This window comes from Pholcus phalangioides, unplaced genomic scaffold (assembly GCF_987345545.1).
Source record: "Pholcus phalangioides strain wild (caught in Gottingen) unplaced genomic scaffold, Ppha-v1.0 ptg000010l_1, whole genome shotgun sequence".
In the NCBI taxonomy this organism is placed as follows: Eukaryota; Metazoa; Arthropoda; class Arachnida; order Araneae; family Pholcidae; genus Pholcus; species Pholcus phalangioides.
The window spans coordinates 11,072,357-11,089,239 of NW_028301603.1; the positions used below are offsets into that span (position 1 = coordinate 11,072,357).

General features: G+C 38.3%; 2 protein-coding genes across 2 annotated transcripts in view; both read right to left on the reverse strand.

The window, feature by feature from the left end:
• The window catches only part of LOC149080912 (MAM and LDL-receptor class A domain-containing protein 1-like), a 168,446-nt gene that overhangs the window by 127,057 nt on the left and 24,506 nt on the right, over positions 1 to 16,883 (reverse strand). The window contains exons 12-16 of the mRNA XM_089237599.1: positions 16,507 to 16,633; positions 15,780 to 15,926; positions 15,381 to 15,664; positions 14,941 to 15,031; positions 4,460 to 4,597 (exon numbers count right to left, since the gene is read on the reverse strand). Coding sequence (XP_089093725.1) covers positions 4,460 to 4,597; positions 14,941 to 15,031; positions 15,381 to 15,664; positions 15,780 to 15,926; positions 16,507 to 16,633 — 787 coding nt within the window. The remainder of the gene's footprint in view (positions 1 to 4,459; positions 4,598 to 14,940; positions 15,032 to 15,380; positions 15,665 to 15,779; positions 15,927 to 16,506; positions 16,634 to 16,883) is intronic.
• LOC149080913 (uncharacterized) lies at positions 11,312 to 12,390 on the reverse strand. The gene has a single exon (XM_089237598.1). The coding sequence runs from the start codon at positions 12,060 to 12,062 to the stop codon at positions 11,313 to 11,315; it is 750 nt and encodes a 249-aa protein (XP_089093724.1). The 5' UTR covers positions 12,063 to 12,390; the 3' UTR covers position 11,312.

The window sequence follows — 16,883 nt, forward strand, 5'->3', positions numbered from 1 at the left end:
ATTGTTTCCATACTGCGAACAAATTTCCCACATGTTGGATGATGTCATTAATTTTACATTTTCAAGTATTTTTTCCCATTTATTAAATAAAATTGCATTTTTTCAGGAATATTCATGTCAATTTTCAAGTCATTCTGACAATCCTTCTTTTTTTACAGTGTTTTGAAATCAGAACCTTAGTTATAATCACCCTGTATATCGTAAATCATTGCTAATTAATCTGCATTATTTATGCTTCATTATATTCACCTAATTTTTATTACTTTTTGCAAAATATCTTCCTAATTAAGTATACTGAAAGTAACTGGAGAAAAACCTTTATATATTATATGATTAATAACATTAAAAGAATTTTCAAACACACAGTAATCCATTGAATTAAGCAAAAAATAATTAAATTGCAAAAGGTTGGTTTTTGTTAAAATGCAAGATTAATTAGTATGGGAATAGTGTTAATTACATTAATAAACATTTTATTTTAATTAATTATTAGAAGTTTGAATGATTTTTCAGAAATTTTATTGTTTTTAATGTTAATACTATTTAAAACAAAAAACCGGTTTAACTCTATAATGCCCAGATCGCCCGAAGTCGGCCGAGTAGGTTAATGCCCACAACCGCCTCAAGTCGGCCCAGCTAGGGGGTATGGGTATGTTTTGGTGGATTTTGTCACCAACGGGGAAGAAGATGAAAGCTCTTTTCAGAGGCGCGAACGGAAAAGACAACTGCAACGCCCTATCAATGGGATTTTAAAAGCTGATGTACTAGAATGTTCCTTGAGAATGGACTAAGGGTACTCAATGCATTTTACAAAGAGATAATACTGTGAGGAAAGGGGGTGTTTTCAGAAGAAAAAAAAAGACAAATTATCTCCCAAAAATCCATTGAAATGAAAGGGTGAACGTCAATGCAAAGGGTGGCATGAATAGAAACTGATAGAGAAAGGGTGGGAAGAGGGAAAGTGGCCGAAATTTGGACGAGTCCACTTCGAACACAAAAAACTTGGTATTTTCACGACCCTCCCAGGTTTTCTATCTCGGCGTTAAAGAGTTAAACCAAAAAAACCCGGTTTTTTGTTTTTTTTCAAAAAAACTGGTTTTTTTACCAACCCTGCAGAATGGTATAGATGAGGGGGCAGCATGCGGCCCATGATGTGATTTTGTGAGGCTTGTGACAAGATAAAAAAAACAATTATATTTTTTACATTAGTTTTGAATGACAAAACTGTGGCTAATGTAGAAAAAAAATAATTTCTGATTTGAAAAACAATCTGCATTTTCATCTCGCACAAACACAAAACCTCTTTAAATACGCAGTTCACACGATTGATTTCAGAAACATACTGTGAGAGTTATGAAAGTAGCCATAGCAGATTTTCTTGCGCAATCATCAGAGGTCAGTGATAACCTCGATGAACAAAATATCCCTGAAAATTTTTTTTTAACCAAGTCTTTCCATAAAAATTCAAAACTAATGTGCTGTTGTCTATTGGTAAAAATATTCAGTTTGAAAAAAAAGCAAACTAGAAAAGCATTGCATGAATTTCAGAAAAACAAATTTCAAAATATCAAATTATTAATATTATTTTCTTTTTGTTTGATAAACTTTAAATCTATATACAGTCGGCCCCCCATATTTGTGGGGATTACGTTCCAAGGGTGACCGCGAATACGAAAATCCGCGAATAACCGAAACCATAGGTTTTTCTTTGTATATCTCTGCACCCCTTACTAAATATCACGAGAAAGAGCAGGGTGACGCAGAGGTAGAAGGGAATGTAAAAGAGGGTGCAGTGATTGTTGGCAATGTTTTCTGAAACATTGTGATTTTTCTGTTTGTCGTATCATCAAGTATGTTGGAATATGTTGACAAGGATTTCTCTACTAATTTTTCTACATGTGAAGAACGTAAAATGTAGGGATCTATGTTATGAAAATAATCTGTTGCTTATTTGAGCTAGCGAAGCCCTTCCGCTATGTTACTTGTAGTGAACTTGTCTTCGACATCTCTATCTTGATCTTCTTCATCTGGTATCGCTTCAGTTTCAGAACCAGTCAGCTGCATTAATTCGTCCTCGGTCAATCCAGTATGAAAAGAACTTTGAATAGCACGTATTCACCCCCAAGGTACATCCTAACATCCGGAACGAAACACCGTTTAAACCAATCCAGGAAAAGTGTTTTCGTCATTGTTCGTCCAAAATACTGGGAGCTTTGATTTATCCTTTCCCTTCAATGCTCGTGGATTTGCAGATTTGAAAATGACGGTAGGCTTTATCATGTACCCATATGCATTTGCGCAAAACAACAACATAGTAAGTCTATCTCTACTTGCCTTAAAACCATGAGCTCGATTTTTTTTCTCTTACTTAACTTCTTTACGGCATTTTCTTCCAAAATAGTGTAGTTTCGTCAGCGTTAAAAACCTGCTGAGGTGCACATAACCCTTCTCTTCAATACTTTTCTACAAGTCTGAAAATTTTCTAGCTGCCTCCTGGTCGGCAGAGGCTTGGTCGCCAGTGACTTTTACATTGCGTGATCCGAATAGTTTCTTAAACCTATGAAACCAACCTTAACTTGCATAAAATTCTGATGAAATAGACGTTTCACCAGCCCATTCCTCATAGAAGAGTAAAATTTTTTGCTTTTTCTGTTATAATATTACAATTAATTGGAATACCTTTTTGTAGCAGTCTTGTACCCACAAAAAACAGCATTTTCTGTACGAGAAACACATAGATCCTGTAGGCGCTGCATAGTTTCTACTGCCACGGGTGCTAAACGAATTTCAGATTCCTTTTCCTTGATATATCTCACTTAGATTCGTTGATTCCGTAATGGCGGACCACAGCAATTATTGACTTACTTTCGTCAAGTATAGTCAATACTATATCCAATTTTTTTTGTCAAGTTTTCACTTTTATTTACCTTTTCAAAGCAGTATCAGTAGCACTAGAACAAGCCATCCTAAACAAGCACAACTCAAACTTTGTAAGCAAAACACATGAATAACGATTGCTGAGTGTTGTCAAAAAAAAAAAATTTCAATAAAGGAAAAAAAAAACAGCGATTACGGGGACCCACTGTATATATAAAAACGAATGTATGTCTGTTTGTCCTTTATGTATTACTATATCATTCATCCGATCGCCATGAAACTTTGGGAAGTTGTTGAGTACACTCCCGCAAAAGTCTCTGGCAGTTTTTTGTTTTTCCTTGCCTTCATTTTTTTTAATTTCCTTTCTTCTGAGATCGCAGCAATGCGCGACAAGCAAGCTAGTATTTTATGAAGTAGCATTCTTCACTCTAGTTAGAGCATTAACATTCACTGAAAAATATTACAAGGCATGTAAAAAAGATTTGGCTGAGCTGTGAGAAACTGACATCAGCTCCAGGATTAAAAAACCCCAATCAGAGAAATCTCAGGAAAAGACTAAGTTTACCATGTTTGAAAATTGCAGGGTAAAGATCACCAACACCTCATATGTATCGCAAAGTGCTTAAGTTTCTCAACCATGAAGAAAGCAAAGTCCTAAATCCAGTCATCAGTGGAAATTTTTCTAAGACAAGACCGCACATAAAGGATCTATGAACTTCACTGAATCTAATGATTTGCCAAGAAACTTGGAAAAAACCACATATGTCAACCCGAAAAACTTTTCCAAGTCCAGTTTGGCAGACTTGCAGAGTGGATCTCCCGACTTTGAAAAAAACTCTGGAAAACTTCTAGTCAGTGAGGACTTCGCCAGAAGCAGTCCGGTCTCCAACAAGCAGACCAAGTCCACCACCAAAGAACTAACTAATATATGTGCAAGCATGATGATGAGGGGCCCCTTCTCTTTTCTTGGAGCCAGATGATTATTCGGTGGCCAGCTCCAACTCAACATATCACATGTTTGAATTTGCAGTCCTGCCTGAAGGATATTATGAAGTGTTGCTCAAAGAAGGTCAATGGTCGATAGAGCCTGGGCGGTGAACGGAATGAAATGAAAATGAAATGAAATGCTCAAAGAAGGATAAAAAAAACAGTCCTGGACAAATTCCTCACTGAAGCTGGGAATATTTTTGTCAATTAATATGACTTTGAGCCAAGAGTTGCCTTTGAACACTACTACAACTGCTAAACCACACATGTACCTCGTCCATATTCCTCTGCGGAATCTCTAACGAATTGGTACATATTGGAATGTGTGTGTACGTGTAGTGAAACCTGGCATGATGTTTGTTTCTGTGTAATGCTTGTTATGTGGTAGTGCTGCCATTTGCCTTTGAACACTAAAAACTTAATCCCAGAAACGTTTCTTCTCAGTATTTCTTGGAACTCTAATAATTAGAGACAGGATTATATGCACTAAAAAAATGGCAAAATATGCTCTAAAAATATGCAAATATGAACTTATAAATGCAAAAATATGCACTTAATACAAAATGTGCACTTGAAATACCAAAATATATCACACCTGCATTTGTTAATGTAGTATGATCAGTGTTTGGTCCTTTAGTAAGGTTTGCTCCCCTGAACCAATAGAAGGCTCCTTTGGGTTTGGTTACTTCTACATTCCAACCACAAGTGCTGCTTTCAAAATCGCAAACATATCCTGTATATAAGAATAAAAAATTGTACAAAATTTATAAGGTACAATTTCTGTTATAAAAATATACATTTGAGATCATAAACAAAATCTATCAATGTAATACAGTAACACTTGTCTTCACTGGAATCACAAGGAACCGAGATGTTTTTCCGTTGAACACTGGTTTCCGCTTAATAGACGTTCAATTGATATAATATGTAAAATCATGTTACAACCTCGAAAAAATTGAAATAAATTAATTGAAAATAAAGTTAATAAATGAAAAATAATGTAATAATTAATTAGTAAATATTTATCACTTGATATGATACATTATTTTTATTTTATTTTATACAAATACCAGGCAAAGTTTCTCATTTTTGTGATAATGATACATTATTTATTAAAAATACATACATACTGCATTTACTTCAACATTACACTATATACACAGTCCGTTAAATAGATTAACTCTTTGCATCATCAAATAATGATTTAAAAATTCAAAACCGTACGGTAAATTAATTTTTATTTTTTCCAGTGATCAATAACAGGATTTTCTGTATGCAGTTCACACCTTTTGCCGTCTGACTTTCATTAAAAAGTTTTGTTTCAGAAATCATACAAAACATGCCCGAGTCATTATGCTATAAAGCAAAATTTCTGCAATTCTCTGAAGGTTTTGACTGCATCTGTATAAAACTATATACTATAAAACCCTATATACTGTTTAGACTGTATAAAACCCTATATACTGTTTTTTCTTCTGAAAATGACAACATTCATCTCATCTTCATCCTCTTCTTTTTTTCACTTTCTCTAACATTTTCAATGTGAGTCTCTATGTTTGCCATGTGTCAGGTTCAGTTTCCACATTGCCATTTGTGTTTATGTGTAATCCTCAGCACTGCGATCACAAAAAGCAGCTTGCATGCAATTTTGTAAATCATGCATATATCATTTGGAAATTCAACCATTGCACTGATTTTTCTCTCAGAAAAGCCTGCTTTTCCAAAAGATTTTGTAACAATTTCAAGAACTACCTTACTACATATGGCTTATTAAAATCACAGCATCATGTACAGAAATAGTTTTTGCTGATGTAAGGGTGGATGATGCAGAACTCACATTGGCGAGCAGAGATTGCAAAAAAAATTTTCGGTAGAGCACTTCAACATTTTGTGTGATTCCCGTGGCCTATTATGGTTTGGGAAACATTTGTAGTTTTTGTATGAAATTTTCCATTAAGAGCATAGAATTTTCCTTTCTGTTTCTGCGTTAGACAGTTTCCGTTCAATCCAGGTTTTTTAATATGTATTTTAGCATTGAAATCAAAAACCAGGATTTTATTTTTCCGTTGAAGACAGGTTTCTGCTTAATACAGGTTCCGTTAAAGACAGGTTTTACTGTATTTAGTTATTGTTATTATGTAAGTTATTGACTTACACACCATGTATAAAATAATTTATGGTCTCACATGTAAAAAATAATTTAAGGTCTCGCATGTAAAAAATAATTTATGGTCTCACATGTAAAAACTAATTTATAGTCTCGCATGTAAAAAATAATTTATGGTCTCACATGTAAAAACTAATTTATAGTCTCACATGTACAAAATAATTTATTATCTCACACATATATACTTCCTGCTTCTCAGAGATAATACAACTGACAAACTCTTGGCCAGAAGCCATTCACTGCATATAAACATCCCTTTTTGCAAGAAAAAACTGCCTGAAGGGGTAGAATTTGCAAAATAGTGTTACGAACTTTCGACGATAGATGGTGCGTTCGTTCGATGGCGCTCAAAATGTCGAAATCAGTCGATACTGGTTTTGGTCTAAGCGCAGCGACATGCAATTGACGGAGAACTGGCGGGGCATGTAGAGAAAAATCTAGAAAGTCCCGCCCCTCCATACGGTAGCGCCGCCGACTAGGAAACTGTGAAATAGAATGTTGTGGAATGTTCTTTTTCTCTATCCGGGTTAGTTTAAGTTTCTATCCGGGTTATAAACACCGTGGCGCTCACAAGATGGCAGACTGAGGGAGGCTAGACAGGCTTAGAAAAAGCTGAGAGAGGCACAAGGAGATTCTGTCAGTCGTGTTTAAACTTTGCGAGAAAGTTGTTAGCTCTCTGGTTAGCTTGTAAATACGTGTAAATTGCTGTTCTGTAAATAAATCTGTGTTTGTCCGTCGAACCGCTTCTTGTTTTGCAACCTCGAAGTCTTGTGGAAAATTATCCGCAACAATAGCCTACCATCAAACCTAGTCCTGTCTCCTACATATTTATTGTTTTGTAAGAATCTATCTACTTTTTGACATATCGCCATTCCTGACAATTAATATCTGTTCTGTGATAATTGCAATATACTATATATTTCTTGTGATTATTTACAGATTTTTTTCCTTGTACAAGTACCAATATTTTTATTATTTTTCTTTCCCACTTATATTTCTGCATTGTATGTATTGCATTTTTGTTTCTACGTTGGGAGTATGTATTTTGTGTTACTGTGCTATGCTATATGTATTTTGTGTTACTGTGCTATGCTATATGTATTTTGTGTTACTGTGCTATGCTATATGTATTTTGTGTTACTGTGCTATGCTATATGTATTTTGTGTTACTGTGCTATGCTATATGTATTTTGTGTTACTGTGCTATGCTATATGTATTTTGTGTTACTGTGCTATGCTATATGTATTTTGTGTTACTGTGCTATGCTATATGTATTTTGTTTAATGTTGTATGATTTTGTGTTACATTGTATGTATTTCTGTGTTTATGTTTAGAGTATGTATTTCTGTGTTTATGTTTAGAGTATGAATATTTGCATCACAGTGTGAGAGGAACTTCATGAGTAGCTTTTCATGATTTAATTATATAAATAAATAAGTGATTAATTAATTAATAAAAAAACCAACACTTTATATCAGTTTTAAAAAGTTTTTTTTTGTTTTGTTTTACAGTCGCTGCTTGATTTTACAAACCTGCAATATACAATCTCACACGTTTTTACAAACTAGTCCTCTGGTCCCAAACAATAGGACTGCACTTTATTTGAATGTATCGGGAATTATGAGATGCATCGGTTGCGTGTAGTTACAGAGACATATCTTACACAAGGGACGGACTTTATTTCACACAACATCCTATATACATGACGAGAAACGAACTGCGCAATAACTAGAATAATCACCTGATGGCGCTTTGAGCGCGTACATCAATCCTCGCTCTGAGGAAGTGGCTTTCTTTTCCCACACGTCGGCGGCGACGCCACAGACTATCCCCCCAGTGAGCGAGCGAACGCTAATGTAGGAAATACAAGATTGACATTCACATATTGATGATACAAAATTATAACAAATAATAACCAATGTGCATGTGTGTATAAATACTTGCGACAGCTGAGAATTCAATATTTTGCTAAGACGAATGAAAAATACGAATATATACGATGTTAACATGTTTGCAATGATTTGAAAAAATAAATAATGTAAATTAACACTTATGCGAGAAATGCGAAAATAATATGTACACATATGCGAAAATGTAAAGGCATAACACAAGAATATAAATGGGTGTAAAACATATGCAATCAAAAATACGAAACAAATCGTTCTGGAAAATGAACTCTTCGTCCATAACGAGTTGTTACTGTTTTTTCTGTCGTTGACACTGGACTTTTGGAGTCCTGTTTAGAACTGATCTCATTTGGTAGTTCGGTGACTGCAGGTGGTTCTCTGTCATCCATGGTGAATGCAGGTTTGACTCTGTCAATAGACACTGAGATAGATTTACCATTTACTTTGATTACAAAAACTTTGTCGGTCCTTCGCACTACAGGATATGGTCCATTGTAGGGTGCGCTTAATGCAGGTCGAACTTTGTCTACGCGTAAGAACACATGAGAACAAGATTTTAAGGAAGGATGAACATAAATCTTGAAAGTATTCTTATGAGATGGAGATACGGGTGATAAACTCCTCATGAGCGAAGACAGCATTGATGCATAGGTAGCGTCTGGTGTAGATTTGGACACCTCATCTGAAAGTAGGTCAGATGGCAATCTAATAGTGGTTCCATACACCAGTTCGGCACAGGTAGCTTGAAGATCCTCCTTGAAAGCGGATCGTAGACCCAGGAGGACTATCGGAAGCGATTCTGACCATTTGGTATTGTCGTGAGCAATGATGGCACTTTTTAGGGTGCGATGAAATCGCTCGACCAGACCATTGGCAATTGGATGATATGCAGTGGTTCGTATGCGATCTGTTCCTAGTAGTGCTGCGAGCTGCTGGAAGAGATGAGATTCAAATTGAGTTCCACGATCTGTGGTCACTGTTGAGGGACACCCAAAACGACTGATCCATGAATCAAAGAATGCTTTGCAGATGGTTTCGGCGCGTATGTCCGGTATCGGTGTTACTTCGGGCCATCTTGTAAATCTGTCTATCATGGTAAGACAGTAGATGTTCCCGTTTGATGGTGGATAAGGGCCTATAATGTCAATGTGCACATGTGAAAAACGAGCGTCGGGAAGTGCGAAGGTGCTCAGAGGTGCTTTTGTGTGCCTCTGGATTTTCGATCGCTGGCATGATTGGCAGCAGCGTACCCAAGCTGTGATGTTTTTGTTCATGTTTGGCCACACATATCGTGAGCAAATGAGGTTTTTTGTTACAGCGATTCCGGGATGCGATAGATTGTGAAGGTGGTCAAAAATCAGCTTTCGATACGAGTTTGGAACGAAAGGTCTGGGTGAGCCAGTTGAAATGTCACACCATAATTCACCATCTGTTAGATGACATGGCTTCAGTTCCAGCTGTAGAGATGTGTTGTTACCCTTCAAAATTTCTTTCAGTTCCGGGTCGCTTGATTGAAATTCCCCGAATTCTTTGAAATTAATGTCCTTAGAACCAGTTATTGCGTCGATTTCGATTCTTGACAGTGCATCTGCGACATAATTTTGAGAGCCTTGGACGTGACGGATATCGGTTGAATACTGGGATATCAAGTCCAAATGACGAAGCTGTCGCGGCGAACATTTGTTTGGATTTTGCTTGAAGGCATAAATTAGGGGCCTCTGATCTGTGTAGATAATGAACTCCCTGCCTTCGAGCATATGCTTGAATTTTTTTATAGATGAATAAATTGCAAATAGTTCTCGGTCGTATGCGGACCATTTGTTTTGACTTTTGGACAATTTCATAGAGAAGAATGCGATGGGTTCCCATTTGTCGGCTAATTGCATGAGAGCACCACCCACTGCGACATCTGAAGCATCTACCCAAACACTTAATTTAGCTCCAGGTAGTGGATGTCTCAGGAGTGTGGCATTTGCCATGGCATCTTTGGCCAAAGTGAACGACTTTGTTGCTTCATCGGTCCACGCGAGTTGGTCGTTGGCACGAGCAGAACGAGGTGATTTTTTATTTTTATGACCTTCGAGAAATTTTATTAACGGATGTAACAAATCGGCAGCTTTCGGAATGAAACGTCGATAAAAATTGTACATACCGAGAAATCTTCGAAGTTGTGTCAAGGTCGTTGGCTGTGGATAATCCAAGATACACTGAACTCGATCTGGCAGAGGTTCGATGCCGCTTGTAGATAGCCGGAATCCAAGGAAGTCGATGGTTTCTTTACCGAAGTTGCACTTGGAGACGTTGACGCAGAGTCCATATTCTTGAAGTCTGTTGAAGAGAGTCTTGAGATGATGGATGTGTTCATCAGGATCTTTTGATGCAATCAGGATGTCGTCGACGAATGCGTAAACTCCAGGAAGTCCTCTGGTCACTTCATCGATGAATCGCTGGAAGGTTGCAGAAGCGTTGCACAATCCGAATTGCATCCTGGTGCTCTCAAACAATCCGAAAGGTGTGCATATTGCTGTTTTGTGGATGTCATCAGGATTTATTGGGATCTGATGATAGGCTTTTATGAGATCCACATGGCTGAAAATTTTAGTACCATGTAGTTCAGCAGTGAAATCAGCAATGCAAGGAATGGGATATTTGTCTTTTAACGTTTGTGCATTTAAAGCACGGAAATCTCCGACCGGTCGAAATTCCAAGGTACCCTTTTTTGGTACCATATGAAGTGGTGAGGCGTAATTACTCCTCGAAGGTCTCAAATGCCCCAGTTGCAGCATGTTGTGAAATTCCGATTTCGCTATTTTTAATCTGTCTGGAGCTAACCTACGAGGTTTCGCCACCACAGGCGGTCCTTTTGTGGATATATGATGGATGGTGTTGTGCTTTACTGGTGCATTTGGATTAGGAAGTTTAGTGATCTCCGGGAATTCAGAAATCAGCTTGTGATACGCCGAGTCACCGGTAATCGTTTTCACCGAATGAATGCACGTTGCGTTTGAGACGCGTCCGGGACGTTTCAATTTCGTTTTCAAGTCACGTAGGAACTTGTTGCGAAGGTCCGGGACTAAGTCGAAATAATGAAGGAAGTCCGCACCCAGTATAGGAGTTGACACATTGGCGATGTAAAATGGCCAGGAAAAATTTCGTCTCAAGCCGAAATCCACGGAAAGAATACGTTGGCCGTACACCTCGATGGATGATGAATTCGCGGCTGCGAACGCTTGAACAGGCCGTTGTTTGCGCTGAGAAAGGCTTGCCGGCAAGATCGAAACATCACTGCCCGTATCAACGAGGAAAGATAGATTCGTTTTCATGTCTTTCACAAACAGGCGACGTGACGTAGATGGCAAAGAGCAAGTCGCCTCTACTCTTTGCTGAGTTCGTTTCCCGAATATTTGCAGGGAGAGACACATTTCTTGGCATCGGTGCCGAATCGTCGATGATACCAACACTCGTCGCGATTTTTCGATCTGCTACGCTGTCGCGGGTAGCGATTTCGGTACGGGCTACGACTTCGCCCTCGGGAAATCTCGTCGATTCGCACATGGAGCTTTTCGATTTCCGACAACAAACGTTCCTCGATGGAATTCGCGGAAGAGTTAGAACAGGCACTTACCGCTTGTGGTGCTACGTCCATGACGCGATCGGCGATTTCGGCCGCTTTGTCCAACGTTAGTGGTGTGACTGCAGCCAGGATAGATTGCACAGATGTTGGCAAATGCTGAAGAAACAGTTCCAACATGAGCTCGTCCGGAACGCTGTGTGATTCCGCGCGACGCCGCATGACGCGCAAAAGTTCACTTGGACGACGATCACCGAGTTGCTCCCCAGTGAGAAGTTTCCGTATCTCTTGCTGTGACGATTCACCACTGCGCTTGATTAATTCCGATTTAACGTGTCCGTAGGGATCTGTTGCCGTTGGATTCGTGATGACATCGCGGATGACGGAAGCTGCTTCCGGTGGTAGATGGGCCACTATGTAGTTGAATTTTGTGCGACTGTCCGTTACCGGTTTCGGAATCCCCAGTTCGAAAGTTGATTCGCACATCAAGAACCACAGTGTAGGATCGGCGAAATTGTACGGTGGTATCTTTACCGCTGCCACGTCCGCCATGCTTTCGCTTTTGCGTGGGCGAGAATGTTCAACAGCACGTGTTGTTTCCGTTGAGATGCGTCCGCTGTTTCTTTTTTTAGATATAATGTCTCAACTGATGATCAGACTTTCCAAGGTCACCAATATCGGGAATTATGAGATGCATCGGTTGCGTGTAGTTACAGAGACATATCTTACACAAGGGACGGACTTTATTTCACACAACATCCTATATACATGACGAGAAACGAACTGCGCAATAACTAGAATAATCACCTGATGGCGCTTTGAGCGCGTACATCAATCCTCGCTCTGAGGAAGTGGCTTTCTTTTCCCACACGTCGGCGGCGACGCCACAAATGTCTTTACATTTATAAACTTTCAATCTTACAAACTAATTTTTCCCTCAGTCCATTTGAGTTAGTAAAAATGAGCAACAACTGTATTTGATTAGTGGTTACAAAAAATTAGTTTTCCTTTCAATTAGACTTAAAAATGATTCAAGTAAGCGATTTTGGACATATAAATACACATAAATGGTACTGCCAAAGCCCGAAATTGGCCAATTCATGACAGGGTCAGCCCACTTGACCCGACCAATGTCCGAAATTCTGGCTTTTGTCTGCCTCTATATACTGATCCCTATATCAGTCCCTATGATTCGGAGCCATTGCAACTTCGGAATTTTTTTTTGTGTGATAATTATATTCATTGATAATTAGACATAATTAACCATGGTTAGCTATGGGAACCCTAACAATCAAAGGAATCTGAATATCAATATCTTAGTGATCCATATATAGAGGTCAGCGAAAGCTCGAATTTAGGACATTGGCCGGGTCAACTGAGCTGGCCCCATCGCAAATTGGCCAACTTTGGGCGCTTTGGCAGTAACATATAAATACATATCTACTCTATAATATAAAATCACAAACTCGAAAAGGGCCTGTTGCTAAGCAACCGAGTGATGGAAGTGGGTGAAGTTTTTGAGTGACGGAAATCTGTTACGTTTTTGTGTTACGGAAATCGGTTACAATTTTGGGTCAAGTATTCATTTAACTCTAGCACATATTGGGACCCATTTGACTCATCGGGACCATGTTATGTGCATGTACCGAAAGGCTCCCATATCCTACAGCAGGGCCCTTAGGCTGGCATTTAGATGGCGAGCCCTCAAACCAGCTTTTCAGGGCCCCTCTGTGGTTAATTTATAGTGTGAAAAATCAAAAAGTTATAAGAATCGTTCTGGTCCTGTCAGCCCTGCCCTTGTGGGGGGAGGGGGGTCATGCCGAGAGGTACGTATATGTATAATATACATATAACAACAGTGCTCCCAACACACAGGGTTGGGGTACCCGGGGGGGATTGTACGTATACCTTCATGGGAAAGTTAAAAGTTTTCATTTCCAGCGGCCCTTGATTGATCTCATTGTTTCCTTGCTGCTTTAACGTTGAAAAATTTGCGATAGCGGAAGCACAAGATATATCCAGTATGGGGGCTCCAAAAAATTTGCGAATTCGGTCATGGGTAGTTGCGTGGGTGGTCCTGGATTTTATTCGTTGGTAAAACGAATACCAATGAAAATTTTTGATGGCATTCGCATCGGGGGATGACCGACAAGCTTCCAAGTCGGGGCCCCCATGTTTATAGGTTTCATTTTGGGGCCCTGGATGAATATCATTCTTTTCTGTTGTAGAATTTGCAACAGCGGATGTCCGAGATCAAGCCAGTCTGGGGCCCCACTAAAAGTATGCGAATTGGTTGGGGGCCCTGGATTTTATTCGTTGGTAAAACGAATACAAATGAAAATGTTTGACGGCAATCGCACCGGGGGATGACCGACAAGCTTCCAAGTCGGGGGCCCCCATGTTTACATGTTTCATTTTGGGGGCCCTGGATGAATCTCATTATTTTCTGTTGCAGAATTTGCAACAGCGGATGCCCAAGATAAAGACAGTCTGGGGCCCCCACTAAAAGTATGCGAATACAACGGGCAACTGATTGGGGGCCCTAGCTTTTATTCATTGTTAAAACGAATACAAATCAAAATTTTTCATGGCACTCGCAGTGGGGGATGACTGACAAACTTCCATATCGGGGGCCCCATGTTTACAGGTTTCATTTTGGGGCTCCGGATGAATCTGATTCTTTTTGTTTTTTAACATTATACAATTTGCAACAGCAGAAGACCGAGATAAATCCAGTCTGTACTCCCCACTAAAAATCTGCGTATTGTGTTCCCGCTACTGGATGTGGGGCCTGGATTTTATTCGTTGCAAAATTGAAAAAAATGAAAAATTTACGTGGCCCCTTACAGGGGTGTGTCCGACAAGCTTCCAGGTCAGTGCCCCGTGGGAATGTTGATAGGTTCTAATTCGGGGCCCCTGGATGTATCTAATTGATTTTTGTTGTTTAACATTGTAAAATTTGCAACACATCGGTAGCCCGAGATATATCCAGTGTGGGCCCCACTAAAATTCAGCGAATTGAATCTGGGGCCCCAGTTTCTGGGGGCGCTTGATGAATTTCATTTGTTTTTTGTTGCTTTATCATTATTTTTATTAAAATTCGCTTCTTCAGTAAGCTGGTGCTTTCACACGTCTCTTTCCATAGCACGATGAAGTGGGACGAAATAAACAAGATATGTTGTGAAGAGAAGTGTGGGGAGGGGGGGGGGGTTGGCCGCCGAAGGTGGCAGGGGGGCAGAGCCCCCCTCCCCCTTAGTTTTCATATAAATACATACTAATTTTTTTCCAATTTATGCACATATTCACATTTTTTGCTGAAAACCGCAATTAAAGAAAATTGTTCAACATAAAAAATATTTTTATTTTTATTTTATTAAAGTATTTTGAAGAGAAAGTATGTAACACAAAAATTTAAAATGCCTATACTCACCTTCGTCTGAGCAACGACCTATTCTCATCGATATTTCATCCACTGCGATATGACCAGCAAAGCCAGATCCTCCATCAACTTCGATTTCAATCTATAATTAAATAAATTATACTTAGCATTTTTAACCATAGGATATTAGACCATATCATATCAGTCCAATTGAAATTCAGAAAGTGCTCAGTGAGTCAAAAAAGGTTGAGAACCACTGTAGTAGAGTATTGGTCTCTCTGGGCAGTCAGCGGTTATGTCTTTCTGTCTGTAGTAGAGTATAATTATGTGCACAAGCAACAAAACTAACTAAACTTGAAAAAAACTAACTAAAAAAACACCAAATAAAATAAGTGTCAGCCACCTCGTTGGGCATTTTGCCTGTTGTGGATTTGTATTTGTATTTGTATTTGTATAAGTGCATCTAATATTTCAATTTAGATTTGAGTTACCTTATAATTTCCTTCGGTTACATTCAAGGAATCCTGAAAATTAATCCATTTGTCTGGCTGAGTACCTTTCCGTCTCCAAATAACTTGCCTGCCAAGTATATTGTTCGAATTTTTCATGGCCACAAGAACAACACGAAGTTCACCAACATGAGCACCAAACATGTAGTAATAAAAACCAAAACATGCAGGATCTGGGTAAAATGAAGGAATCAGTGGAGACTGTAAAGTGGCCACTTTCTGGCTTTGGTCTTTGCTTTCATATGATGAAACAAAAATATAATGTCCTGAAAATACATTAAAGACAGTTACATGCAAATTATATAGATTGTTTAGTTACATATTTAATTATTTATCAATGCACTGAAAGTTTATACATTCTGAATACATATTTCTGATTACCTTTTCCTCCATATGGTGTCAATGGACCGGTGCTCTCAAGAGAAGTGGCATTTCCAAGCTGCCACATTGCAGAATCTGATGTATCATTCTTTTGCTTCCAGTAGCAGAAATTAAAGTTGTTGAAGGAGCACTGAATCTTTCGTTGTGCTAAATTTAAAAGAAATCATGAAACACACACACACACACAATTTTCTTACATGTAACAGAATAACTCTAATATAATACAGAAGCATATGCTCACCATTGGTGAACAGCATGCATATAACAACTGTTGCATATTGCTATTTGTGCTCAAACCAAAATCTGTTTTTTATGATGGGATGGGAAAGAAAATGAGAGCAAAATAAATAGATTCCTACATTTAAAACTATAGTATTTTGTTCTTTTTTCTATGCAAATTGTAGTGCACATGTTAATTTTTTGCAAACATGTGACCAGACTGCACAAGCACAGTACCAGTGAACATCTCCAGCAGAACCATTTCCATTCTCATTTCTTTACTAAATAATATGATGTCAAGTTTACAAAAAACTCTCTTGCAAGCACTGTGATTCCACATCAAAAGCTCTTCAGAGATTTTCTGGCTTTAAAAATTCTCCCAATAAATTTATTGACATTACTAAAGTTGCAGAATTTCCTTAAGGCCCTAAACAGTTCAGAACAGAGGAACTTTAATTATGAATACCCTTTAAATATATATTGAAGAGCATAGTAAATGAGATAGTACCATCATCTCTAGGATCAGCATTTGATGGAGAAAGTTGACATTTCTCATTTTTTCGTATTCTAACATCATCTATAGCGATGTAGGCTTTAGTAGATTTTTGATTTCCAGTTGTAGCTTCAAATATTATCTAAAAAAAAAACCAATACAATTTCTTAATATAAAAACACCCTAAAAAAGAAATCAAATTTTGATGAAAATAATTTAAAAAAAAAAAAATCCTGGAACTATATCTCAACTAGAGCATGCATGTTTTCTAATTTTTACAATTTGGTTTTAGAAAACTGATTAGAATGTAGAGCTTGCTTCTCTATGGTTGAAATCGATCGATTGTACCATCACATACATAAAAATGTTCTTATCATAAAGTACCATATATA